This window comes from Lepus europaeus, chromosome 10 (assembly GCF_033115175.1).
Source record: "Lepus europaeus isolate LE1 chromosome 10, mLepTim1.pri, whole genome shotgun sequence".
NCBI lineage: Eukaryota > Metazoa > Chordata > Mammalia > Lagomorpha > Leporidae > Lepus > Lepus europaeus.
Window position 1 is genome coordinate 97,960,395 of NC_084836.1, and position 27,043 is coordinate 97,987,437.

Genomic DNA, 27,043 nt, shown 5'->3' on the forward strand with positions numbered 1-27,043 from the left:
GTTTCCAGCCTGGCACCCTCGCGTGAGGCTGACAGACACCCAGGAGTGTCTCCATCAACTCCTTCTTGCCCCAAAGTGCTCATCTTCAGAATGAGTAACTGAGCTGACGTGGGCTGGCAGCAGGAAGCAGTAACCAGGACACCTGGGCTCTGACTCCAAATTCAGCTTCAAAGTCCCTGCGGTGGGCATTAGGGTGCAGTGCATTGAGCCACCGCTTCAGATCCTGCATCCCCTATCAGAGTGCCTGGGATCCAGCTTCCTGCCAATGTGTACCCTGGAAGGCAGTGGGTGATGGCTCAAGGGCTTGGGTCCCTGTCACCCACATGGGAGACCCTGGTTGTGTTCTGGGCTCCTAGTTTGGGCTTGGCTCAGCCTAGTTCTTTTGGACATTTGGAAAATGAATCAGCAGACAGATTTCCTTCTCTCTTTCTCTGCCTTTCGAATAAATAAGAATCAATAAGTAAACAAACAAACAAAAGCAGCAGTCCCACCCTCTTGCTTCATAGACGACTTCCTTGGGGGTTCCCTAGCAGAGTTCCCCCCATGCCAACGGACTGAGTCACCAGCCTGCACACCATACACCACGCTGTGCTAATGGCTTCCTGGCCTCCTAAGAGCATCTTAATGCGTTCAGTAGAGGACCTGAGTCTGGAGCTCTCTGGGCTCCCTTCATGTGCACGGCTCCCTAGTGTGCACAGATAATCACAGAAGTGTAGGAAGGTCAGACGTCTTGTCTGACCAATCATCTCCCTCAGCGGAGCACACTAAGGCTAAGGAGGGCATTGCCTCCGTAATCAGAACTGGCTGCCACAGGGTTTCGGACAGCACAACAGAAGAAAAGGCCAGGGACGAGAAGAGACGCTCCCTTATGAGAGGCCACGTGTGGCAGTGTCACTAGAGAAAGCTGTGCGTGCGCAGATCAACATCCCAGGGTGACCATTTGACTCAATGGTCGAGTCACCATTTGGGACACCCACATCCCATACTGGAATGCCTGGTTCAAATCCTGGCTCCTCCACTTCCAATTCAGCTTCTTGCTGATGTGTACTCTAGGATGGGGTGGCAGTGGATCTGGTAGCACAGTGAGTAAGCGGTGCTTATAAGTACTTGGGTCCCTGTCACCCACATGGGAGATCAAGATTAAGTTCTAGGCTCCTGGCTACCTCCTGGCCCAGCCCTGGCTGTTGTGCCAGTTGGGAAGCGCACCGGTGGATGGAAGACCTCACTCTCTTTCTTCCAAATAAAATGAAAATAAAGAAATAAAAATTTTTAAGAAAATCCTAAAATAAGCCTCTTTCCTCCAGGAAACCCTGGAACTCACATGGCCCGAGGAAAATTATAGAAGCCACACTTGAGTTTAGTTGTTGGCATGGAATTGTTTTTTAGATAGCTTTTCTATTAATTTCCATTTCTCCTTTCCCTTTATTCCATGAGCTATTCTAAACACATTTCAAAGGAGGGGGACCCTCTTATACTGGGAGTAATAAGTAATGAAGAAGATTTTATAGACACCATCTCAACGCGGAACATCGGGAAATAAGATGGTACCTGCTATAAGACTGTCGCGCCGCCTGCACACACGTGAGCAATTACTGTGTGTGTGTATCCTACGCGGTGAATTAAAATACATGATTGACACACGTTTGTGGCACTTCACATATACAGGCTCACAGATATCTGTGTGTCCACAGAGACACAGACCTCATTTCAGTGACCATCTGGTAATGACCTGGCATATGACATAATCTTAAATAATTGTAACAATATCTACCTTTACATATATACACTGCTGTATGTGGTTATAGGTATAGGTATGTAAGTTTTATATAACCTACATTTTGTTGGTCTATATTATAAGTTGTGTATGTTTGTGTGTGTAACATGTGTGCAGAAGGCATATTAATGGTTAGAAATATACAAGAGTTATATCAAAAAGTTAATGGAAAATGTGTATTATCAAAAAACTAGGTATAGATTCCAAAATTGTTCTGCACCAAAAAAAAAATAATCCTTATTTTTAAATTCTTTTGTGAACTCTTTGAAGTGGCCTCAGCTATGCCCACACACATGCACAACATCTTATTTCCTTCTAAAATCCAGAATAAACCACCCACAGCTCTTCATTCTGTCAACCTAGGTATAAACAAGCACCAATACATTATGAGAAAAGCGTGTTACTTTTCTTACTGTCTTTAACAAAGCCCTTAAGTCAAATGGATTACCTGAAATGAGATAAATTTATACTCCTTACTAGAAAATCAATAGTCTCAACTTTCATCTTCCAAAGCAGTATAAGGTGCAATAGACCTTGTGAATCCAGGGTGGTTTCAGGAGGCTCATGAGCCATGTCCTTCACCCAAAAGCAGTGAGCTACCACACACACCCGACTCTGCCCAGGCCCGCGCAGAGCCATCTGGGGTCCTGCTAGGTGCACCAGCACCGTCAGCATTTCCATTCTAAGCCACACACTGGCAGGTTACTCGGCTTCCAACTCCCGTGTGCGTCCCAGGCAAATGGCAACAGCAAGAGGGCTGCTCCAGGTTCAGGCCAAGGATCTGAAACTTACCACACGCTGTCACTGCCTCTGGTCAGGGGGTTTCCCATGGGGTCGTAGTACACATCCACGCTGAGGTTTCGGTTTGTGTCGTGGGCTGAGTTGAAGTTGGTGATCACCCGGGAGGGAATCCCCAAACACCGCAGCACTGCAAGTCAAGGTCAGCATGAGGACTTGGGCTGTGACGCAGACAGGATGCTGGCGCGTCCCCTTGCTGCCCACTGACCCGGCAAAGGCACGCTGCACCCGAGGTACCTGTGTTGAGGGCCCCAGCAAAGACCCAGCACTGGCCAAATCGGACTGGCTTGTAGCCAGACTTTTTCCACTCCTTGAGGATCTCCACGCTGCCATTCCAGTTCCTTGGGTCCCGGCCATCTGTGTAATCGCCGCTCCAGTTCCCAGCAATCACGCCGTTGTCATCATTGCTATTGATCTGCACAGAAATCCCCACCCCAAAGTGAATCAGCACCACGCCTTTCCCACCAAGAATGACTTGCAGAATTCAGAGCAACGTGGAGAGGAAGGAAGCCAGATACAATTGCATGGACTTCTCTGCTTCTTGGTAGGAGACTTGGGATGGTAATGTTTAACAACAATCCCTTCGAGGTGTCCAGTGGCTTAACAATTTAGAGGCGCCTTTCCTAATGCACTGTGCTTGACTGCCCTGGACCCTCTGTGCTGCACTCTGACATGGAAAATGGAGACTCCACTGCTTGTCAGTGGCAACACAGGCCCAAAACTCTGGCTTGGGCCAGCACTGTGGTGTAGCAGGTAAAACCTCTGCCTGCAGTGCCAACATCTCTTATGGGCGCTGGTTTGAGTCCCAGCTGCTCCACTTCTGATCCAGCTCTCTGCTATGGCCTGAGAAAGCAATGGAAGATGGCCCAAGTGCCTGGGCCCCTGCACCTGAGTGGGAGACCAGGAAGAAGCTCCTGACTCCTGGCTTCGGATCAGCCCAGCTCTGGCCACTGAGGCCATCTGGGGAGTGAACCAGTAGATGGAAGACCTCTCTCTCTCTCTGTCTGCAACTCTGCCTCTCAAATAAATACATGTGTTTTGAAAAAGTAACTCTGGCTTACAGAAGACCTCTTGCAAGAACTCACAGTCAAAATAAATCTTAAAAAAAAAAAAAAAAGAACGTGCAGCCACTGACCCAGGTCTGTTTGCAGGGGTCCGTGGTCTGAAACTCTTTTTTTTGGTGCACTGATTTGAAAAGATCACTTCAGAACATTAACAAGTAACATCTTGGAAAGAATAAAGATAGAATATTGACTTTGACCCATTAATTCATTCATCATTCATGAATTCAGCTTAACACATGGCTCTAGCATAAGTAATACAACCATGATATAGTATTAAAGGAGCAGTGGGGGGAAAAGACGGAGAGGGAGAGGGAGAGGGAGAGGGAGAGGGGGCAAAGTAAAGGAGTACCAGAGAAGGACTCGAGAGACCTGACTTCCATTGTCTCCTGGAAACACATATTGAAATGTTTATGAGTGAAACCATCAAATAATGCAATGTGTGAGACTTGTCGAATGATCTGTGGAGGCAGGGACAGAGCTGAGCTGAGCTTGGCCTTGAGCAGGTGATTGCTGAAGCTGATGATGGCTACATAGATATCATCTTACTTTTCTCTCTACCTTTGTGTATGTCTAAGCTTTTCCATAACACAAAGTCAGAACTGGAAGAAAGGAGAAACTCAGGCCACAAGCCCCACCCTATCACTTGTCATCATGGGCAAGTCGATTCACCTGTCTGGGCCTTAGCTCTTCACCTCCCAACACAGGGAAAGTGAGCTCCAAGCGAGCTCCGAGGTGGCTTCCAGCAGGCACCCTCCCTGGGTCTCTGAAGCTGTGTCGTTTATCCCAGCTGTGCAGAGGGGCTGGACCAGGCTCTCAGAGGGCTCCTGAAGGCTATGAGCCACCCCGACCCCCAGCCCCACCCCCTCTCTTTCAGGCATCTATAAGCGCTCGGCTCATGAGAAGGGGCAGGCTGGAAACAGGCTGGCCCTTCCCTGGTCCCTGAGCCCAGCAGTGAGCTTGGCAGCCCTTCCACAGGGCCTGGGCTGCGATCACAGGAGCAGGCGAGCCTTGGCTTCCTCCAAGATGGAAGACAGCAGCCTCTCCCCGCTCCTGAGTCACCGCGCTCCTACCACCAGCGTGGCAATCAGCAGGGTCATCTCTGGCTGCAAGCTGAGCCTCTAGAGGCCCTGCAGAGGCCACAATTAGCTCGTGGCCCTGCCCAACCAGGAGGCTGGGAGAGAGCATCAGGGAGGTATAGCTGAGGAAACTGGCTCCAAGATAAAGTGGCTTGGCCGGGGGGAGGGTGAGTCAGCAGGTGGAGGAGCCAGCCAGCCTCACCCATAGCCTCCTGGGCCCAGGAGGCTCAGTGCCTAAGTCACCCGCACTCCTGCTTCACCTCTCTGCCTCGGCTGTAACGCCCCCTCCCGTGCTGGGCCCCTCGGATTTTGAGGTCTGCCCACTTTCCCTGAGTCTCCCTGAGCGCTCTGGGCCTGCCCCACGGCTGCTCCACGAGGCTTGGCTCCACACGCTGCCCTCCCTGATTAGTCTCAGATGTGTATCACGCCGCTGAGAGGCGGCTCAAAATTGGAACCAGGTAGCTCACCGGTTTGCCAACTTGGAGAAGTTCCCACTGAAAAGTAAGGAGACCAAGGAACGCCTAAGCTAGGAACAACAACAGAAACCCCGAAGACACGTCTGGGGAGCTGTTTCATTTGAGAGGGTTACAACGCAAGAACCCGTTTTGATTTTGAGCTGCTTACCTTGGAACTTCTGGGCAGGGTCACCCTGTTTGCGCATCTTTAGGACAGTAGCCTTCTCTGCAGAGGTCACGCCCACATTGCCATGGGAGCCAGGCTGCGCGCGTGCGCATGCGCGCTGCGAGCCACGGACTTAAGCGACTCGAGCCTGTTTCTGGGTCTAGGGCACGGATGGCGCGACCTCCTGCCGTGGGGTTCTGACACTCGCGCACTGTGTGCTGTGGAGGTGGTGGGGTCAAGCTTTCTCCCCCAGGAGGCCCCACCACTGAGCAGAGGCCTGGCTTTGCGTCGGCCCTTCGCTGGTGCTCCCGCAAGGGTGGAGTTCCCTTCTCATTTGAGGCAGGCCTCCTGACACAGTGGGAACGGTGGCGCTGCAGCCATCCCGACCTGGGCCAGCGCTGCCTCTGCCACTCCCTGGCCGTATGACCCGGGCAGGCCCTTGAAGGCAGAGGCGCCCCGTGCTCCACGCTGGCAAGATGGGGACCGTCACAGTCCCCAGCTGCACCTGGTGAGGCCGCAGCGTGATGACGTCTGTCCCAGCACAGGGGCCTCGCCCAGAGTTGGTCTTCAACGCGTGGTGACAACTAGTTATTGCCGATCGCCTGTTACTCACCATGGCACTCAACACGCGGCTGACATACTTGGGGTCCTTTCTGAGGGCCACATCAGTGGCAGGGTCGCGGTGGAAATTCAGACTCTTATCCAAGATGGAGAGGCAAATGTTCAGAATGTCTTCTTCAAACTGTTCAACATGGGACCATGTGTTAGGATGAGAGAAATGACAAGTGGTGTCTGCTGATCAAGGGTTCGGGAGCCACAGCGGTGGGGACCACAGAAGAATTCTCAGGGTCGCTTCGTTATGTGGCTGCAGGAACTGAGAGCCGCTGCGGACCGGCCACCACTCAACCTTTAACCCTGCAAACTCCCAGAGCTCTGGATGTACCTGAGACCCTCGTACCCACTCCCCAACAGTGAACAGCGCAGGGCATGGGGTGGCCGACTTCCTCACTGCCATGGGATCAGGAGAAAGTTGCTTAGCCTGCCTGGCCTCAGTTTCTCCATCTGTATAACGAGGGACCAGGCCAAGGTCATCTCAAAGTTTCCTTCCAGCTCTGACTATGATCTTGAGCATATTATTTAGATTCCTGGGGAATAGTTGTAAAGATTAAAAAAAAAGTATTTGAAGCCATTTTGACAAAATAAGACTTAGTCCAGGTCATTGCTTCTCAAAGGGAGGAGGCCACGCTCCTGCTGCCTGGGGTTTTTGCACTCGCTTTTCCTTCTGCTCGGGATGCCCTTCCCCAAGACATCCCCCGGCTCCCTGCTCTTCTAGGTTCTCCTTCCTAAGAGTGGCCTTCTCAGCCCGTGCCATGCATCAGCCTCCCTTCCATCTCCAGGTGCACGCTGAGAGCTTCCCTTGAAATCTGCCCCAGAAACACAACTTAGGAAACAGGTAGGAGCTTCCTCTGATTGAGCACAGAGTCGGGCCTGGAGACGGGGGAGGCGTGCACCTGCTCACCCCTCCCTGGGCATCCCGGGCTCCCTGCCAAGGTGCTTCGCTCTGATGGTTTTGTTATCTTCTGGAGAAAAAAGAAAGGTGCAGAGGCAGCCCTGAATGCTTTCTAAGCTGAGCAAACCTGGGAAGTCTGCGTACGCAGACGGCAGTCAAGCAGTACAGACCACGAGGCGGTGGCTCTGAAAGGCCACACGGCGAGGCCACACGGAATGAATGAGAGAAGCTACATTACTGCTCCCGGTGCCTCTCCTGGGCCTTGGGCTTATATGTGTACCCAGCACCAGTACTGCTTCTTTGTTTCCGCTGAGTTCTGTGCATCTGTCTCGCCGGCTACACCGCGAGCCCCTCAAAGTCAGGGGATTTTATTCATCTCCTGATCCCAGTGTGCAGCTTGGGGCCAGGCACACAGAAGGTGGTCAGTAAGTGCCTTCTGAACAAATGGACGCGAGAGGGAAGGCAAGTGAACAGATGTGGGGTCGTCCCTCAATCAGCAGGACAAGCTTCTTGCACGACGGGGCCACTACCCTGAGCGTCCATATGACCCTTTTACCTGTCCAAAGTTCCAGCCAACCATGCCAATTCGGTTTGTGCTTCCCACATAGATGATGCCAGCATCTTCCTCCACATACTCTTGTCTCTCAGCATGGTTACTCAGAAAGACATCATCCGCTGTTTGACACAGAAAGCAGATACCAGCCACTAGAATCTTACGGAGGACGACAGCCATCAGCACTCCCTCACTCCTGAGGCTGGTGCTGGGCTGGGCTGGGCTAAGTCCTACTTTATCCCGCCCCCAAGCCTCCACCAAGGAGTGCGATTTTGGACCTAGTGCTTCCGTTCCTGTTGCGGGAACTCTGATCTGGGTCTGAAAGTGAGACCCCAGGGGCCAGACACCTGCTCCTGCAGGTGGGAAGCTAGCTCCACACTGCAGAATTATGCTGTAGTGGCTGTCCCTGGAGCTGACCGCTCTGGGCAGTTTCTGAGCATGCACGTGATTGCCACATGAGCCCCAGAGGAGGCAGCAGGTTATGGTTTTGATTGTAAGGAATCTGGGATTCGGAGAAATGGAGCGACTGCCCGAATTGAGTGGCAGAGCACCCGACCTCTCCCTGCTGTGCTGTTCCCACAGCCCACAGACTTCCTAATCCAGCCTGAGGCTGTGAAGACCATGCCCCAACTCCCCCCTCTCTTTTCTCTGACTGGAAGCGTGGGTGACTGGAGGCCTACCTTGCAGCCAGGGGTTAAAGAGCAGTATGAAGGTCCCGAGTTTCAGGGAAGAGACGGTCCCCAGGGAGGAGATCTGCACGTTCAGCGTGTACCACCCTATGGGCGCACTGGCCGGGCTGGACAAGGTGATGGTCAGAATATTGTCACTGCTGCCCTTGAGCACCGCGCTCCAGCCATCTTTGTTGGTCCCATTGGAGAGCGGAAACACAGCCTTGGTCCCTGTGGACTCTGACGGGTAAGGCCCTGCCAAAAAAGACAGAGGACAAAGGAAACCAAGGAATGCTGGTCAGACCATGGGGGGATCAGGTTCCAGTACAGCCACAGGGGCCCTCTGAGGGGTGTCACTCAGTGGAGGAGCACCAGGTGAGAGTGCTAGAGCTGGAGAGCCCACGGGGGTCAGATCCCTGTTGGTCTGAGGACAGTGACTCGGGCTCAGATGGGCAGCCACTCACTGGGCGGGGGTGGAGCCCGGTGATCCCCGTGTGGTCACCATCCCCACATGGACGCACAGTGGCTGGTGGGGGGAGTGGGCGGGTACCTGTGGAGGCTGTGAACTCTAGACTCTCTCCAGAGCCAAGGCGGCGGTTGAAGGCTAGCAACATATCAAAGGGCTGGCCCCTCCGCAGGATGACGTTCTGGCTGGAGAACTTGTCTGTGTGATGCGCCCGCCGGTTGGAGGTCATCTGCCAGTTGATACTCTGGGGTTCTAAATCTGTGACACAGAAAAGAGAACCTGAAGTCCCAGCAGGCAAAGGGTGGCAGGGTGGGGACAGGGTCTGGGCTGCCAACGGTGGAGGGCCACGCTTCTAGAAGAATTGCGTTGAAACTCAGAAGGCCTCGATCCTGCAGGAACATCACAACCGATTCCCATTCAGTTGTCCCAACTCACACACCCTTCCAGACTGCTGAACTTGTCCATGGCCTTCCCCTGCACTGCTGAACTGCCACCCAGCCATCAAGGAACAGCCTAGAGGGTCACTGTTCTCCCAACACCGTGCCTAACACGGTGTCCCACAACAGGCGCTCTGGGCACACTGGCCGAAGCAACGCCTCTTAGTCACCTGTCCTCGGGGACCACCTTTTGAGCTGTAGTTATGATGGCTGGTTTTGTCTTTGTTGGTGTGTTCATTTATTCCTCCGTCTTTACAGATCTAATTATCCTCATACAGACAGGCAATGCGTTAAGCATTAGAACACATTCTGATGGAGACAGCCAGACAAGCCCCCCCCCCCCCCCAGCCAGGAGTACGGTGTCCCCAGAGCACCTGTGCCCTTTCTGCTCCCAGCATCGCTCTCAGGAGCTGCAGTAGAACCAGAGGGGGGAACACGTCTCTCGAACCCACCACCTTGTTTGGCTTGCTTGTTTGTCCCCATTTCCCCTCAGGTGACAAGTGCCTTTTTTAAAAAAATTTTATTTTTTTTAAAATTTTTTGACAGGCAGAGTGGACAGTGAGAGAGAGAGAGACAGAGAGAAAGGTCTTCCTTTGCCGTTGGTTCACCCCTCAAAGGTTGCTGCGGCCAGCACGCTGCGGTCGGCGCACCGTGCTGATCCGAAGCCAGGAGCCAGGTGCTTCTCCTGGTCTCCCATGCTGGTGCAGGGCCCAAGCACTTGAGCCATCCTCCGCTGCACTCCCGGGCCACAGCAGAGAGCTGGCCTGGAAGAGGAGCAACTGGGACAGAATCCGGTGCCCTGACCGGGACTAGAACCCGGGGTGCCAGCACCGCAAGGCGGAGGATTAGCCTATTGAGCCACAGCGCCGGCGTAGTGCCTTTTATCACTCCAACAGCCAGCAAGCTTTCACTTACAGACTCTTCTACTGCTCTGTGTTTGCGTGGCCAGGGGGTTGGCCTGCGCCTGGGATGCTAGGAAGGCCGTGCTTTGGAGCAGCAGCCCAGAGGGACGTGCAGATGCTTCCTGGTGAGGAGCAGGTGAAAGCTCTGAAATCCCTGGATAAGGCCTCCAGGATGAACGGCTCAAAATGCACACTCCTGCACTTCCCACTTAGGCTTGGAGGTGACGGAGCTGTGCGGAGAAGGTTGTGAGACACACCTGGACGCATGAGGGCTTTCGTCCAAGTAAGTCTTAGGAGAAATCCCTTCCTTTGAGTTATGTTTAAGATGTGACATCTCCCTTCCTTCCACAAACCAAACTGTGTCATCACAAGGAGACCAACCATATGAGAGCTGACGACACGTGTGGAACCAGACACCAGCCTTCTTACACGTGTCTGTTTCTCTGGATCAAAATGCACATGCTTTGGGGCCGGCGCTGTGGCGCAGTAGGTTAATCCTCCACCTGCAGCACCAGCATACCATATGGGCGCCACTTCCAGTCCCGGCTGCTCCTCTTCTAATCCAGCTCTCTGTTATGGCCTGGATAAGCAGTGGAAGATGGCCCAAGTCCTTGGGTCCCTGTTCCTGCATGGGAGACCTGGAAGAAGCTCCTGGCTCCTGGCTTTGGATTGGCCCCGCTCTAGCCATTGTGGCCATTTGGGGAGTGAACCAGCCAATAGAAGACCTCTCTCTCTTTCTCTCTCACCCTCTCACTGTCTGTAGTTCTATTTAAATAAATAAATAAAATCTTTATGTTTTCAAGCCTAACATACTGCTTGCTGGTATGAGGACAGCCGGATCCGCAAATGAAGAGAGGAATACATGAACAAACTAAGAAAGACAAAACTAATGACACAAGACAACTGGCATGACTGCAGGGCAAAATGCAGGGCGTGAGGGCAGGTGAATCGGCGCATTCGTTCCGTAAGTGTGCACAGGGCCCCTCTGCTTTGTGGGACACTGTGTGAGACACCGTGCTGGGAGCAGAAACAAGTGAGCAGTGTGGTTCAACTCACCAGGAGCTTGAGCAACTAGTAAGACAGGCCTGGGTGATAACGGAGGAGGGAATGGGGTCAACCCAGGGTCCAGCAAGGAGAGGGGGCTGAGAGGTGCAGGCAGGAAGAGGCAGGGATCAGGGGAAGCGTCACTGAAAACGCTGCGCATTGACAGGCGAGGGGCTCTGTCGGTGCCAGTGGGGTGGCCTGCGTGCTACAAGATCAGAAGAGAGGCCCAAGACACAGGACAGCCGGGTTTGCTGTCTGGTTAGAGCAGACGCCCTACACTGAGAAGAGAGGAAGGAGAACCCGGAGCCAGTGGGGGCCGGGGCAGACCAGGGAGCAGGCTCCCAGCACAGCAGCACTGGGCATGAGCCAAGGGAGGGGTCTCCCTAACCAGGAGCACTGCTCCTGGAGGGGGGCTCAGGAGGTGATCTTGTCACCAACTCAGGGTACTAAAGAGTCATTCATTCCTACATACACTCACTCAACAGATGTTCCCTGAAAGAATAAATTTATACATTTCTGTGCACATTCAAGGCAATGCAAATGTTCTTGCAATCAACACAAGAATCTGTTGAATGGCAGGGAGAGAGTAGGGCAGGCAGGAGCAGGAGGAGGGAGGAAAAAAGATGAAGTTTCCTGTACAAAAACGGAATGGAGACAGCCCAGACCTGAGACGCTCTCTGGCAAGCACTGTGCTCTCTTCGGCTTGCCTATGGCCTGCTGCTGGGGGTGAGGTTTCTCTTGGGCAGTGGCCCCCAACTTCTCTAACCCCTGCCTCCTACCAACCTCACTCACTACCTGCTGGGCATCCCAGCCTGCTGAACTTGGTAAGCTCTTCTGTCTTATTTTAGAAAAGAAAAGGACTCGAGGAGACAGGGATTTTCAGATGACATGAGCCTCCTGGAGGTTCTTTGCCCCTCCCCAACCAAGAAGGATGCAGGCCCTTCTCCAGGGAAAGCCACTCTCCTAGATCAACAGGTCTTTGAGAGCAGAGAGCCTGTCCCCAGAGAGGCCTCTGCCCAGCACAGGGCAAGGGGAGGAGAGTGGGAGGGACTCCATCCACCCAGCAGGGCCACGTCTTTGCTCTACCAAAAGGCATGACTTGGCTGTGGCTGTGACCATCCTGCAGTCTTCTGTTCACCCCAGAGGCTCGTGGCTTGTCCACAGGGACAGCCACCAAGACAGGACTGAGCTCCAGGGTGGCCAGGCTGCAGAGACCCTGTCCCTCCCCCCGGGGATGCCTGCAGAAAGGAGATGGATGAGAGACACTGTGCACGCCCCTCCTGGTCAGACCGGGGGCGCCTGTGGTGCTGACAATCTGAGCTTTAGCTGGAGTTTATGGGGCATCGTGTGCCAGTCATCGTTCTTAGTCTTTCCACACAGCAGCCCATTAACCCTGTGAGTAGCGCGTTTGTAACGCCCTCTTTTACAGATGAGCAAGCCGAGGTATGCAGAAGCCAGCTCACCCCTTCCCGAGTGGAGAACTGGGAGATGCAGTCCCGGGCAGGGCTCCAGAGCCCACAGACATCATCTCTGCCTCTCCTGACATGCAAGCCGCAGAGGCACCAGGGAGCCTTGCTCCCCATCAGGGTGGCTGTGGGCTATGCAAGGTTTCTGTGAGCTGCAGGGGACTCAGCTTTGCCACGCCCATCGCGACTGCCGGTTTACCAAGCGCTTTGTGAGGATCGCCAACGAAGTTTACAACTGGAAAGTGAGGCTCAGAGACACAGATGCATACCTTAGGGGAGGTCACACACCTAGCAACTGGCAGAGCCAGGCTTCTGAGCGCAGGCGCAACCTAATAGAAATGGAAGCTTGCTCTCTGCCTTTTCCTAGCACACAGCTCCTAAAACCCTTGGAATCTCAGAGAGGGTGAGTTTCTGCTTGTATGCTAGTGAGACGCCTGGTGGCTGGGGGCTGGTCGTCAGGATCCAGCGATCCCAGGATTGGAACTGGCAGCCCCTGAGGGACGGAATTAATCACCAGTGACCAATGATTCAATCACCTTGCATAATGAGGCCTTCGTAAAACCCCAAGAGAACAGGGCTGGGGAAGACAGGGAGTGGAAGCTCCATGCCCTGCCCCTGAACCTCGCCACATGTGTCTCCTCCATCTGCCTGGTTCGGAGTTGCAGCCTTTTACAATCAACGGGTCATCTAGTAAGTGAGACGGTGTGCTGAGCCCTGAGAGCTGTTCTAGCATATGTTTGAGCCTGGGGAGGGTGGTAGAAGTCCCCCATTTACCTGCGGTGGTCAGAGGCCTAGGTGAGAACCAGGACTTGCACTTGGCGTCTGAGGTAGGGGTGGTCTTGGGGCCAACACTGTGGTGCAGCAGGTCAAGCTGCTACTTACACTGCCAGCATCCCCTCTCAGAGCGCCACCTGGGAAAGCAACGGAAGGTGGCCCAAGTACCTGGAGCCCCTGCCACCCACATGGGGGACCTGGATGGAGTTCTAGGCTCCTGAATTCAGCCTGGCCCAACCCTGACTGTTGTGGCCTCTCTCCTTCTCTGCCTTTCAAATAGATAAATCAATCTTTGTACAAAAATTTTTAAAATGAAGTAGGGGCAGCCTTGTGGGACGGAGCCCAGTCTGTGCTACTCCAGATAGCTGCTGTCATAACTGAGTGCAATTATAGGACGCCAGATGGTGGCCACTGACAACTGGGGACTTGCCTGGTGTAGGGGGACAAAAGCCCCACACATTGAGAACAGCCTAGAAGGAAAATGGTGTTTCCTTTTCACCAGGTCTTAGCAGCCCTGCCCTGTCACCGTGGTCCCCAGTCCTGGAAAGGGGTCTCGTGCAGAACCTTGTGTCCAGAAGGTTCTCTCTGTGGTGCAGGTCCGTAGGACTCACTGCCCCTGCCTGCCACTTGTACCCTAGCGGACAGGAAGCAGGGAGTGCTTGGAGGGTAAAAAGGTGTCCCAAGAGCTGACCCCAGGAGGGAAGGGAAAGACGGGGAATGCAGGTCAAGTGTGCACTCATAAAGCCCCGGGTTGGCTTCTGCGACCTTTCTCTCCCCTCCGGCTGCATCACTCCATCACTGTCCCACTCTGAGCCTATGATTGGCTCTGCCAGTCTCTGAATCAAGAGGCCAGTGACCTGCATGGATTATCTAGGGCCCTTGTTGCCCCAGCCTACAGCCCTTGACCAAGCATGCTGCCCTCTCTGCCAGTGTGTGTGGCAAGGGAAAGGGAAAGGGGAAGGGAGAGAGGGCACTCGAACATCAACGTCTGCTCCGTGCTCCTGACACTCAGGGCTGCTTCCCGCGCCAGCCTGGGTGGAGGGAAGAGTGAAAAGAGAGCCACATTGTTCCTGCACTGATTCATCAACTTGTACACTTAAAATAATCAGAGGTGGGCAACGGATTGGGCCACTACCTGCAGTGCTGGCATCCCATATGGGCGCTGGTTTGAGACCCAGCTACTCTACTTCTGATCCGGCTCCCTGCTAACGGCCTGGGAAAGCAGTGGAAGATGGTCCAAGTCCGTGGGCCCCTGCACCCATGTGGGAGACCCGGAGGAAGCTCCTGACTTTGGCCTGGCCTCACCCCAGCTGTTGTGGCCATTTGGAGAGTGAACCAATGGATGGAAGATCTGTCTGCCTGTCTCTCCCTCTCCCTCTCCCTCTCCCTCTGACTACTTTCAAATAAATCTTTCAGAAACAAAAAAACAAGCAGAGGGAAAAGATACCTGGAGACAGGCCACACACTCCCAACCCTTACTCTTGGCACAGACACGGAGGGGAGAGGTGCTTTGCCTGTAACAGGAACATCTCTGGGCGCTCATTCCAGTGCTCGCCTGGCAGTTCCGGGCCACCTGTGTAACTGCTGACCTCCAGGGTCAGGCCTGGGGCAACTTCCCTGAGTCTAACAGTGCCACCAGCAGCCCTGATGTAGCAGAGCTAAGTGACTACCCCAGGTCCCTTTGCTCCCTCTTTCCTGGTAATAAAATCCCCCGTGTGAACAGGCACTTGAGTGGAGCTGTTTGGTCATGTGAGCAAGGTCGGGCCAATGACTAGCAGGTACACAGTCCGTGTATTAACTTCTAGGGAATCATTTTTTCCCCCTTTTAAAAAATAGAGGTGAAGTGCACATGACCTAAAAATCAGCCTTATACACATTTTGCAGTACAGTTCCGTGGCATCGGGTACCTTCGCCGCCCTGGCCAGTTCCAGAACTTGGTCCTCACTTCCAATGCCTTGCCCATCTGCAGTCACTCCGGTTCCCTGGTAACCCCAGCCCCCGACAACCACCGCTCTGTGGATTTGCCCGTTCTGGACATTTCACAGCATGTGGCCTTTGGCTCTGACTTCTTCAACTTAGCACAAGATTTTCAAGGCTCACTCCTAGCAGATATCAGGAGTTCATTCTCTTGTATGGCTGAATAATATCCCATTATAGAAGGAGTCTTAAAATAATCATTTAAAAATAAGTATTAGGGAAAAAACAGCCATGGACTTCAAATGTTTTTGCACTCAAATTACCCTAATTTTGATGCCATTTTCCCAGGACCTCCCTGAAGCACCCCAGTGGGGACAGGCCCCATTGTGCTCATCCACACAGCAGCAGGCAGACAGTAGGTTGTCCTATCTTTGTACTGCTGGGAACAGTGCTATGGTAAACACTCATAGGCAAGTACTGATCTTCACTTTTTATTTAAATTTATTTACTTGAGAGGCAGAGAGACAGAGGGAGGTAGAGACAGACAGAGAGTGCTCCCACCCACTGGTTCAGTTCCTAAATGCCCGTAATGGCTGGGCCAGGCTGAAGCCTGGAGCCCAGAGCTCAGCCTGGGTCTCTCACAGGGGTGGCAGGGTCCCAAGTAGTTGAGCTGTCGTCACCTGCTGTCTCCCAGGGTATGCACCAGCAGGCAGCTGGAATCAGGAGCTGGGACTCCAACCTCAGTTGGGGATACAGATGTCTTAACCATTAGGCCAGCACCGACCCCAAGTACTTGTTTACACACCTGTTTCAAGTCTTGGGAGGAACCCTTAAAAGGCACAGCGGGCAAATGCCCTTCCCCTGCTTTCCTCCATCTCCTTCTATCATGGAGTGTGTGGGTGTGACGTGGACAGAGCTCCAGCTCCCCTCACAGACCATGCAGGCCCATCCATGCCCCAGGAATGGCAGAGTCGGGGACTGGGCAGAGCCTGGGTCTTGTCCTTGACTTGCCCAGAGCCATCTACGTCCAGACCTCGTGTGAGCAAAAACTGAGCTTCTGTCTGATTTTTAGGCCCTAGTTGTTGGGGCTCACTCTCTCTCACAGTCACAGCTAATGACACAAACCTGCTAATGTAGCCCTGCCCACCTCTGGCTCACATGAGCTGCACAGAGAAGATGCCCGGTTGTGAAAGGGGACTGCCTGGCTCACTGTCTCAGTCCCCATCAGCCTGGCTCACCTGCAGCAGGTGGTGAGAAGGACTGGGTTGCTGGGTGTGTGGCTGTGCTTTTCCCATTCCTGGGAGGACCACACCAGAGGAGCTGGCAGGTGGCCCCACACGGCCTGACCCATGTCCCAGTGGCGGAGGCAGTCCCCTTGCCCAGACCCTGCTCCCCCATCCCTCCTCTAGACAAGGAGGTATTTTCATCCTACACACTTCTGATTTGGGCTGACAGAAGCACTGAAACTCCCCTCTGGCGGAGTGACTTCTGAGGTTTTTGGATAGGGACCACGAGAGGAAAGATGTCTGATGATGTTCCCACACACGGACTGTGACACAAAACACAACCCGACAATACAAAGGCCTACTGTGTGCAGTCAGCTCCTCTGATGCTTGCTCTTCTGAGTCTTTGCATTTTAACTGCTCGTCACAATCCACTAAGCTGGTTCCATGACCTGCTACTGGGTGACAACGCAGCTTGGAAAACAGTGATGCAATCCCATGTCCCACATTACAGGTCGGGAAACTGAGGCCCCCAAAGGAGGAAGTGATCTGCTGAGATCACAAAGTGGTTTTGAAGCAGAGCTTGGCCCGGATGCCAGGCCTCAGATCCGAGTCCCCGAGGGACTGTGTGAGTGGCTCGCAGCAGCACCCTCACCCTTGCCCCCGGCACAGGCATGTCCAGCTCCTGGCCAGCCCTGTCTGGTTCTGAGTGTGCGTGTGCACCCCTGCCCACCCCTAGCTCCTCTCCTTTCTTCTCACACATCTCTCACATGCCATTTCCTTTTAGCTTTCCACTGCGGTCGGATACTTTTCATCTGTATGGTGCAAGTACATGAGTTTGTGGCACGCAGGCAGTGGGAAGCCTGGGGCTCCGGTGGTGGACAGTGCGGGGGCCTGGAAAGGCTCCCTGGGACAAGGAAGAGTGGGCCCTGGACTGGAGGCCTGCACAGCCCGAGGCCTTGGGCCAGCACCTCAAGGTCTCTGAGCTGTATTTTCCTCACTTGTTGAAAGAGGGCAAGGAAGCCTGAAGAACTTCCCTTGAGGGGGGAGTCTGGGATCCAAGAGGCACTTGTCTCTAGCAACAGGGCCCTGGAGGTTGGGGGAGCGAATGCTTCGGGATCCCACAAATAATGGCAAAAACGCCACGAGTGCAGGAGGCTCTGAACTTTTCCAGGCTGTTGCTGAGAACCCTCACGTGCCAGACCCTGTGCTAAGCGTTTTACCTGCCTTATGTCCTGTAACAGTCACAAAACCCTCAGATTACCCATTTTACAGATGAGGGGTTTGGGAGTCCAGCCAGGTGAGGTCATTTGGCCAACGCCGCATACTCAGGCAGAGCCTGGACGCAAGACCAGAGTGGAAGCCGCCTTCATCTGACCAAATATGACTCCAAGCTGCCGCCCTGCAGCCAGCCAGGTGCACAGATCCTGGACGCTTCCCGGGGGGAAAAAACCATCCAGTCTACTCCTGCCTAACATCAGACTGGCAGGGGACAGGAGGGGTGGGCGACTCCTCAGCCCACTTCCCTTCCAAAGAGAGTTTAGGATCTTAGTCAATGCTCACTGCACACACGCATCACACGGAGCGGCTGCTCTGGTCTGGGTCCTGCCCCCTGCCCCCCGACCCCCATGATTACATCAGTATCTCTGCGTTGGGGCAGCACTGGTATTTCTCATTTTCAAAACATACTTATTTTATTTATTTGAAAGTTAGAGAGACCGAGAATCTCTTCCACCTGCTGGTTCATTCCCTAAATGACCTCAGTGACCAGGGCTGAGCCAGGCTGAAGCCAGGATCTTAGAATTCTATCTGGGTCTCCCATGTGGGTGGCAGGGACCCAAGCACTTGGGTTATCTTTCACTACTTTCCCAGGTGCATAAACAGGGAGCTGCATTCAAAGTGGAACAGCCAGGATTCGAACTGGCACCCATATGGGATGCTAGCATCGCAGGTGGAGTTTAACCCACTGTGCCACAACCCTGGCCCCACCACTGGTATTTTTTTTTTTTTTTGAAAGCCTTCCTGGTGATTCCCACGTGTGGTGGGGATGGTGCGTCATTTTACACTTACTGAAACTCTTGTTTATCAAACGTCTCACCTGGGCCACATAACAGCTCTGGGAGGGAGGCAAGGAGGAGCCACTGTCCTCTTTCCACAAATGAGGACAATGAAACCCAGAGAAGGGATGGAGACTCCTTCTGCATCCATCTCCCAGGCCCTACCAAAGACCCTGGGGCCTTGTTCTTCCACTCCCAAGTGATAGGGAAAAGAATCTGCTAAGCTCTGCGCACAGCCGGCCGGGGCCCCCCCCCCCCCGGCATGTGGGCCCTGGGGAGGAGACTGCCTGCTGTGCACACGGAGCAGCCCTGCAGAGTGGAGGCGGTGTGGAGAAAGGATTGATGGATCAGAGGTGGACAGGAAGAAGATGTGGGAATGGGGGGATGGGGCCGGCGACGGGAGTCTCGGAACAGAGCGTTCCCCTTGCCTGTCCTCGAGTTTAACAGAGACATCAGTTCACGGGGGTTTTCTTAAGATTTCAAGGCAAGGAGAACGCGGGCTCATGATGGAAGTTCCCAAGGAGTGAGAAGGCTCGCACTGAGCAAGAGCCCATTTGACAGATAAGGAAACCAAGATGCACGGGTTGGGTAACGGCCCGAGGGCCCTGCGCCAGAAGGCACAGAGCTGAGGCTCGATCCGGCCAGCACTCTGGGGCTTGCCGTTAACACTCGCCAACACTGTTCTGCCGGCACAAAAGTCGAAATGTGAGCGGGCTCATTTCAGGTGGGCTCTCTCTCCCTGCCCAACGTGGGGGAGAAGGTGGCTGGGGCAGCCGGGGCTCGCTTCAAACGCCAAGCAGCCGGAGTCACAAGCCTGCGCTCCTGGCGGTGACCTGCCTTTCAGAGAGACAGCATGGCTAGTGCTGTGGTCCGGGGCGGCAGAAACGAGAACGCAAGGAGGGGCTAGGACGCGCCTTGGAGATTCACGGAGAAGCAGGAAGGAAGCCAGGAGAAACCCCAGGGCAGAAAGAGCTCCTGGTGTCCCAGCTTCAAGGACAGCGTTTCAGGCCCAGAGTGTGATGGGTTCTGTGCTGCCCGGGGAAACGAGGCCCAGACGGAAGTGGCCTGGAGCCAGGGCCTGTGCTCCGTCCGGTAGCGTTAGGGGCAAGAACGCTCATGGCCCAGCAGGTCTCAGCCCGTGTCCCCCACATGGATGTGGGGCTTTTGCAGGCAGAGGCCTCAGGTTCAGGTTTGTGCCCTGAGGACTCTGCCCTTCCCCAGGGTCTCTAAGTGGCTTTGGAGATGGGGGACAGTACGTCCCCCACACAGGGCACAGCTCCTGTGTTCAGTCTGCACTCCTGTCTGCTCTGGGGGAGCCACGGACCTTGGTGCAGGACTCTGCCAGGCCCTCCTCCCCCGCCGTGGTTCCGTCCACAGTCCAGCAACAAAGCAGAACAACTCAACCGTCCTCAGAGTCCAACAAGAGCCTTAAATTAGGAGCTGGACGCACAGCCCTCTCAAACACGCACACATGTGATCTCACGTTACTTGGGTCACACCTGCCCGCACACCCACATGTATGCTCTGTTCCCTCTACCAAGGGCACCCTTCACCCTACAGAGCCACTCCAGACCAAGACCAGCTCATCGCCAACAATCAAGTGCCACCAGCACCCAGGGTGCCCCCTACCCCAAATCCCAGCCAAGATGCATCTCCTTTGGTCCCCATAGCTCTTGGTTTGTATTTGTCATGCACCCTGATGACAGTCTCCTCACCTCTGAACTGGCATCACCAAGCACCACCAGACTGCAAGCTCGTTGAGACAGACCCTGCTCCTCAGCTCCCCGGCTGCACCGCACACAGCCCCTTCCCTTAGGAATCCCTTGAGCAAATTCGTGCATCCCAGCAGCACTGAGCCCTTGCTGGCTCTGATAGCTAAGAGCTGCCCGTGGGATGAGTTAAGGGGCTGGATGCATTCACCTCTCTGTGCTCCCCCTCTCTCAGGGCAGATTTTCTCCCAGCTAGCCTTTGAGGATCCTGCTGGGACTCTGGGACATCTCTGATCGATTCAGATGTCAAACTGTATGAGCACAACGTCACAGGCACCTGACACACGGGCGTCCAGGGTGTCAAGCTCACAGTGGGCAGGCCGTCTACATGGTTCCACTGCAAACTCTGAGCTCACTACCTGCGGCTGGGCATGTACTGGGCCCATCTGCCCCCGTTCCTGGTTTCCTTTCAGGGGTGGGGGAGGGAGATGAGAGAGAGAGAGACAGAGAGAGGGAGAGAGAGGGAGAGAGAGACCTCGAAGGAGGGAGGGAGGAAGGGAGGGAAAGAGAGAGAGAGACCATGAAGGAGCCTCAGAGGCCATCTGTTTCGAGCCGTTCATCTTGCAGACCTGAGGCTCTGCAGTGGGAGGAAACAGCGAGAGCTGGTAACAGAGCTCAGATGAGTCCAGCTCCAGGATGGCTCCTCCCGTGCCCCAGGGGCCCCGTGCTTCCATAGCTGAGCTCAGCTCCGGCCCAGGACACAGCAGAAAGCTCCCGTAGTGGCTGGCACCGAGTAGGACTCTGCTCCCAACTCTCTCTGTGACTGTGGTACGGCTCGCTGGCTCCTGGGCCCCAGTCTCTGGGGGAAGGGAAGTGGGCTGGATGACAGCTACCATTCCCTCTGGCTGAGTCGACCAGAGGACTGGAGCCAGAGCGTGAGCTCCTGTTCTTAGCAGCCCAGCCAAGCTGCACGTTCCCGGCAGGGCCCATCTGTGCACCCCTCTTGTCCTGGCCTTGGTGATCTCTGAAGTAAGCAGATTCACCTTGTATGTTTGGCTCAGTGATTTCTTTGGCAAACCCTCCTGCGGTCCTAACCACCATTCATAGTATTTTACAGCTTTGACTCACGCCTTGTTTGGGTTTGGCGTCGCTGTCCACCCAGTAGGCTGAGCACCCCTGACAGGCGGTAATTAACACGCTGCTTAGCAGGAGTGCTGAGTAACAAAGCGCTCAGATCCTCGACAGTAACCGCAGAGCTAAGGAACCTGCACTTCTTGTTCTTTGCCACCCCTCTTCCCCGGTGCTGCTCTTGGCCCCGGCGAGGATCTCGTGGCACACCTGCTCCTTGTGCTCCTGGGCTTCAGCTCATCATATCACTTTCCACCCGCCTTCCCGGGACTTCCCCTCGGGAAGTTTACTTAGGAGCATTCCAGTGATGCCGGTGGTTTCTTTCCAACCGACTTCCAGGGCGTCTCTCTCACCCCTTAGAGCGCTGAGCTGTGCCTTCTTTGCCTCTGCCACTGACCGCAGATAAAGCTACATGGAGAAACACAGGTGCAGCGCGTGCCATCTGGCTTGGCTTCACAAAGGTGGCGACCGATGTGTACAAGAAGCATCAGGAAGGCACGGCTGCTCCTCTATCCCCTGCTCATTCCGTGGGGGCAGATTCCGATCATGTCCCACCCCCGGAAACACGCTAGAGGGGCCCCGCAGCTGCTGAGAAAGAGCTGCTCCGTGCAGAGCTCTGACACACTAAGACCCAGTGTTTGGGGTCCCAAAGGCAGGGCGGCCGTCCCGGGGTAGCCCAGGGCGGGCGGAATGGGCTTCCAGTGAGAGCCCCGCGGAGAAGATGCCACACACTCACCAGCCATGTTCCACCTTCCTCTGCCTCTCCGCGGACTCCTCTGGGAATGGCACGGATAGTGTGGGGAGACGGGCTGCCAGGGATTGCCCTACCATTTATAGAAGCTGCTCCTACACACCCCAATTAGAATTCTAATGAGGTGGGCGAGGCACCAGGTCGGTCCTGTAGTGCCTGTAAACGTTTCACTTACGACATACTTGTCACCCAAAGGAAGGTCATCACACTTGAGCAAGACCAGCTCGGGGAGGAGTGGCAGATAAGGAGGAAACTCGAATAGTTCGCTTTTATCAATTTTTTTTTTAAAAGAAGAAGAATTTCCTGCCTCGCCAGGTTTAGGACACGAAGCCATGCTCTTCTCAAGGTGTCTTGTCCAGAGCCAACACCGGGAAGTCCTCTACGGGTCAGCAGAACCCAGAAGCAGAAAATTGTGAAGTCCTTTCTCACCACACACCTGTAAGGGGACTTCAACAAACTCATGGAAAATGGAACTAAAAGCTTATTTAGGTGCGAAAAAAATTCTGAAATCCACGCATATGAGGGGTTTCCGAAAGTTTACAAACATGAGTATCATGAAAAACTATGCTTTTTGCACCCAAATAAACTTATCTTGTAATTCCATTCTTTCAACAACTTTTTGAAGTCTCCTCGTGTGTTAGCATTTTCCACTTGCACGGGCATGTGAGATGGGTCACAGTTTGTTTGTTCAGAGCCGCAGGGCAGCAGCCAGAGCTTGTGATTGGAGCGAGAAGCCCTGGGTTCTAATGCTGGCTGGGCCATGGGCCATCGCTCAGCCAGGAAGCCTGGAAGCCTTTGTGTGTCTGAGGATAACCGTGCCCACCCTTGTCCACTCTGGGAGTTGTGGGAATAATGCGTGCTGCGGGGCAAGTATAACGCACATGTGCGTATACCACCGTGGATTAAACCCAGACACCATGGGGAATGGATCGGCAGTTTGATTCCAGCCTGGGGAGAAAACTGTTCTTCTTAAAGTTGCAGCAGGAGTAGCCTTGACCTTGGGGTTCTGCTGAGCGCACTCTGTGAGTCTGCCGGTTGTCACTGACGCTCTCTGTGCCCCACTTCTACAATGGGTACAGTAAATGGAGGCGAGGGGAGACCTCTGCCATCCTGTATTTTTGCTTGCTGGTTTTTAAGAATGTGTCTCTTTCAAAGATCCCACTGTGGATATTATTTATAAGCAGCAAGGTTTCCTGTGACAGAAGAGGAAGTTAATACATTTATTTAAAAGTAATGTTTCAAGTATTCACGGCAAAGGGAAAACGTCCCCAGGCCTCCCCAGTGGGGAGTGGCATGGTGATGGACTTGAGTCTTGTGCAAGCAGGTGGGAAACAACCTTCCTCTGTCCTCTGGGCTCCCGCAGGCTTCTGTGCATTTTAGGACCCCTATTAAGATATGCATCACCTTCCAGGCAACCATCCCCACCCCCAGACTGGGCTCCTTGAAGGGACGGTTTGCATGCTATGCATATCTTCTTCCTGCAGCCAGTGGAGGGCTTGACCATGGCAGGAAACTAACCTACCTATCTCTCTTTCTCTTTCTTTCCTTCTTTCTTGATCTATTTTATTTATTTGAAAGTCTGAGTGACAGAGAAACTTCCATCCACTGGTTCACTTCCCAATTGGTTATGGCCAGGGCTGGGATGGGCTGAAGCCAGGAACCTAGAACTCCATCTGGGTCTCCCACAGGGGTGCAGGAACCCAGGGACTTGGACTATCTTCTGCTACTTTCCCAGGCACATTAGCAGGGAGCTGGCTCGAAAGTGGAGCAGCCAGGCAGGACATTAACTGGCATTCTGATATGGGATGTCAGCATTGCAGGCGGTAGCTTAATCCACTGTGTCACAATGAATCCGAATTTTTGAGTCAATGAGTCCATCCACCGCTGTAAAGGTAGGAATAATTACTGCTATCCAGTCAGTGCTTTTTGTGGGCAGGCACTGGCTAAATGTTCCACGTCTGAGAGTACTTCAACAAGTTTGTGCAAAATAGAATTGAAAGATGCTTGCTTTGGTGCGGGAATATTTTTGAAATCCATGCATCGTTTTTTCATAATACTGATTTTCTGTAACTGTCGGAAGAGCCCTTGTAAATTACCTTCTCCCACCTTCATCTCCATCCTGGGACACAGATGCTACTATTATTGCTGGTAGATGGACCTCAGGCTACTCGAGCAGCTGGTGCAGGTGCAAAGGGCTCCAGACCTACTTGGTAGCCCAACCTCAGAGGCTGCCTAGCCGAAGGAGGAGCTCAGACCTCCCAGGCCCCTGGCAGCCATGAGAGCGGGTCCACACTTGCACCAGGCAGATAGGGACCCACCGTTGGCTCTGGCAGGTGACCAAGAAGAGAGCAGAGTTGGGAAGGCGAGTGTCAAAGAGCACTGGGCCCCAGGCAAAAGGTGATCTTGGCCCCTGTGTCTGTTGCAAGGTCCCCACTGGGCAGGGTCAGGCCTGCCAGAAACCCTGAGAACTATGAGCGAGTCGAGCAGGATGAGAGGATGGGAGTGCTCCCTGTTCTTCTAGCGTGGCACATGTAAGAGGAGGGGCTCGGCTTATTATTACTGCTGTCATTGTTGTTGACCCAGGAGCCACGGGGACTCAGACTCTGGGGCACTGCAGAGGTGGTAGGCAGGCTGCCGTCCCCGGACAGGAATTTGGGGTCACATGGACTTGGGCTCAACTTCTGGCTCTGCTACAGCCCCTTGCCTCTCAGAGCCTCTGTTTTCTTATCTGCAAACTCAAGGTGCACTTGCTTGAGAATGAAGACCAAGTGCTTAATCAGCACAGCACCTGGCCCAGCCGGGTCCAAAGAAGTTAATATCGGTATCATTAGCATTACTGCCATCCCTGAAGAACCCACCGTCCTGTGAGCTGCAGATCTCTCAGGGAGACCCAGGGGTTTGGACAGAGGCACCTGATCGCTGGCCACTCGGCCTTCCCTGGGAAGGCTCTGTGGTCATCCGTCTTGACCCCAGAGTGGCAGAGTAGAAAAACGTCCCACGCTGCATTCAGAAGACCTGGATTCGAGGCCGGGCTCTGTAGCTTTTCCGCTGTGACCTTGGCTGGATCCTTGTGCTTCCTGACCCCCAGTGTCCTCATCAGTCTGACCCATCTTCCTCCCAGGGCCAGAGCGAGGCTCAAAACCTTGGGGAAATCATGGCCATGACGCTCCTCTGTGGACAGCCTGGTGTTGCATGGACACTGCTCCAGCCAAGCTCATAGGCACCCTGCTAACTGAACCAGCGGCAGGGCCCCAACAGGAGCCTGCCCCGAGTCGATTTAATGTTAGCTACTGGAGGATTGCGCCACAGCCACAGCCGTGGCAGCGGCCGCAGCCCCAACCTGCAGGCAGGAGGTCATTTGCAGACGATGTCACCATTTCAGCTAAATGATTTTCAATTCATAGGTGGAGTCACCCAGCTACACGGGCAGGATGAAACTCCTGCCTGGCTACACTCCCTGCACCTCAGACTCCAGAGCAGATGGAGCACGCACATGCAGGCTTTGAAAAAGAGGAGCTAAGTGATGGCAGCCTTTTTTCTCCCTTTAATTAAGGGATTTAGGGCTACTGAAGATTTTGCAACAAGGGTTGAGGCACAGAATCGTATGAAGTGTCATCCAGCCCAGACCATCCCCCCGCAGGGAAACCCCACTTCTGACACATTTCTCCCCAACTCCAGTGATGAGGCTCTGACCCCTCCCATGGCAGCCTGCCCCCTTACAGGAGGAACCCCAGCGGCCATTTAGGGCCTGGCCGCCTCCCTTTCCTGCGAGCTCCAGGAGGGCACAAGGAGCTTTGTCTATACGCAGTCACTGCTCCCTCCCCAGGGTCCAGGGCATGCTGTGGGGTGGGCTCTCCATGAATTTGGGTTCAAGTGCATTGCAAGGACTGCAAAGTTGTCCCTCATTTGAACTGAAAATCTGTCTCCTTAGAGCTAGTACCACTGACCCCAGTGCTTCCCCCAACCCTGCTCCCTCCTGGAGACCACGTCAAGCAAGGCTTTGTCTAACTCCATCCTTCCCAGGTCTGGCAGACGGCACCCCCCGCCCCCAGGTTGTCTTCTTCTCTCGGTTAAACATCGGTTTCTTCAACCATTCCTGACGAGTCTGACTTCAAAGCTTCCCACCATCTTGTTGCTCCTGGGGATCACGCTACTCCCGTCCTCTGAAATTGTCAGTGGCTGCCCTTGAACTAACACAGCCCAGGTGCCTTCGCCTGGCAGTCAGGACCTTCCAGAACACGTCCCACCTTAATTCCAGTACTTCCCACTACTCTTACATGAACTAACCATGTCTAGCCATTTTTCTTAGAGCCCAATGTGATTATCCTTGCCTCTACCTCTTTATAAAACACATCTGCCTGGAACACATCCCCTCTCCATTATGTATCCAGGTCTTGTTATCATCAAGGCCCAAAGCAAATCTCCCTTCCTGATCATTCCAGTGTGGTGATGAGGCGAGCAAACCTGCTCTAAGTCTCAGGGTCCCATTCTAAATGTGCCAACCTCCTCAGGCAAATCACTGGCCTTCCCCAGCCTTAGGTTTCTCCTCCGAAGAATGGGTGTGCTGAACTCTGCGCTGCCTACCCTTCAGAGTGTCGTGTGCAGTCATGAGATGCTGTATGTCACAGCCCTGTGCAGAGGACAAAACACACTGACTTCCCCACCTCCAGTCTGAGAACGTGCCCAGTGCCATTCACCAGCCACCTAACAACGCCTGATCTCAACACGTTAGCGCTTTTTCCATGAATACCCTTGGAGTGGGCGTCCACATGGCCACATGGTCACCATTCTTGATGCTGGATTCCATGCTAAGAGTTCCATGGGAGATGGTGTTACTGTTCCATTTTGTGGAGAAGTCAGAGGCTTAAAGAGAATAAACACTTGACAAGGTAATGCAGGGAACCAGTGGCAACACAGGATCTGAGCCCAGATCTGTGTGACAGCAGAGGTCTGGCTGGTAACGACTCCACCTGGTTCTCCCTGACCACCACTCCGGGTCAGTGAGCACACAGCTGGGTCTCTGGTCCAGGAGACGGCCCTTACTGATGCTGGGGGATTATGAGATTAAGAACTCTGCTGGACAGACACCAGGGTCCTGGGGACTG

General features: G+C 54.0%; 1 protein-coding gene across 1 annotated transcript in view; it reads right to left on the bottom strand.

Annotated features, from left to right (window-relative positions):
- The window catches only part of TGM3 (transglutaminase 3), a 175,224-nt gene that overhangs the window by 18,476 nt on the left and 129,705 nt on the right, over positions 1–27,043 (bottom strand). Inside the window, exons 2-7 of the mRNA XM_062202527.1 lie at positions 8,615–8,809; positions 8,077–8,319; positions 7,400–7,518; positions 5,947–6,075; positions 2,810–2,987; positions 2,567–2,702 (exon numbers count right to left, since the gene is read on the bottom strand). Coding sequence (XP_062058511.1) covers positions 2,567–2,702; positions 2,810–2,987; positions 5,947–6,075; positions 7,400–7,518; positions 8,077–8,319; positions 8,615–8,809 — 1,000 coding nt within the window. The remainder of the gene's footprint in view (positions 1–2,566; positions 2,703–2,809; positions 2,988–5,946; positions 6,076–7,399; positions 7,519–8,076; positions 8,320–8,614; positions 8,810–27,043) is intronic.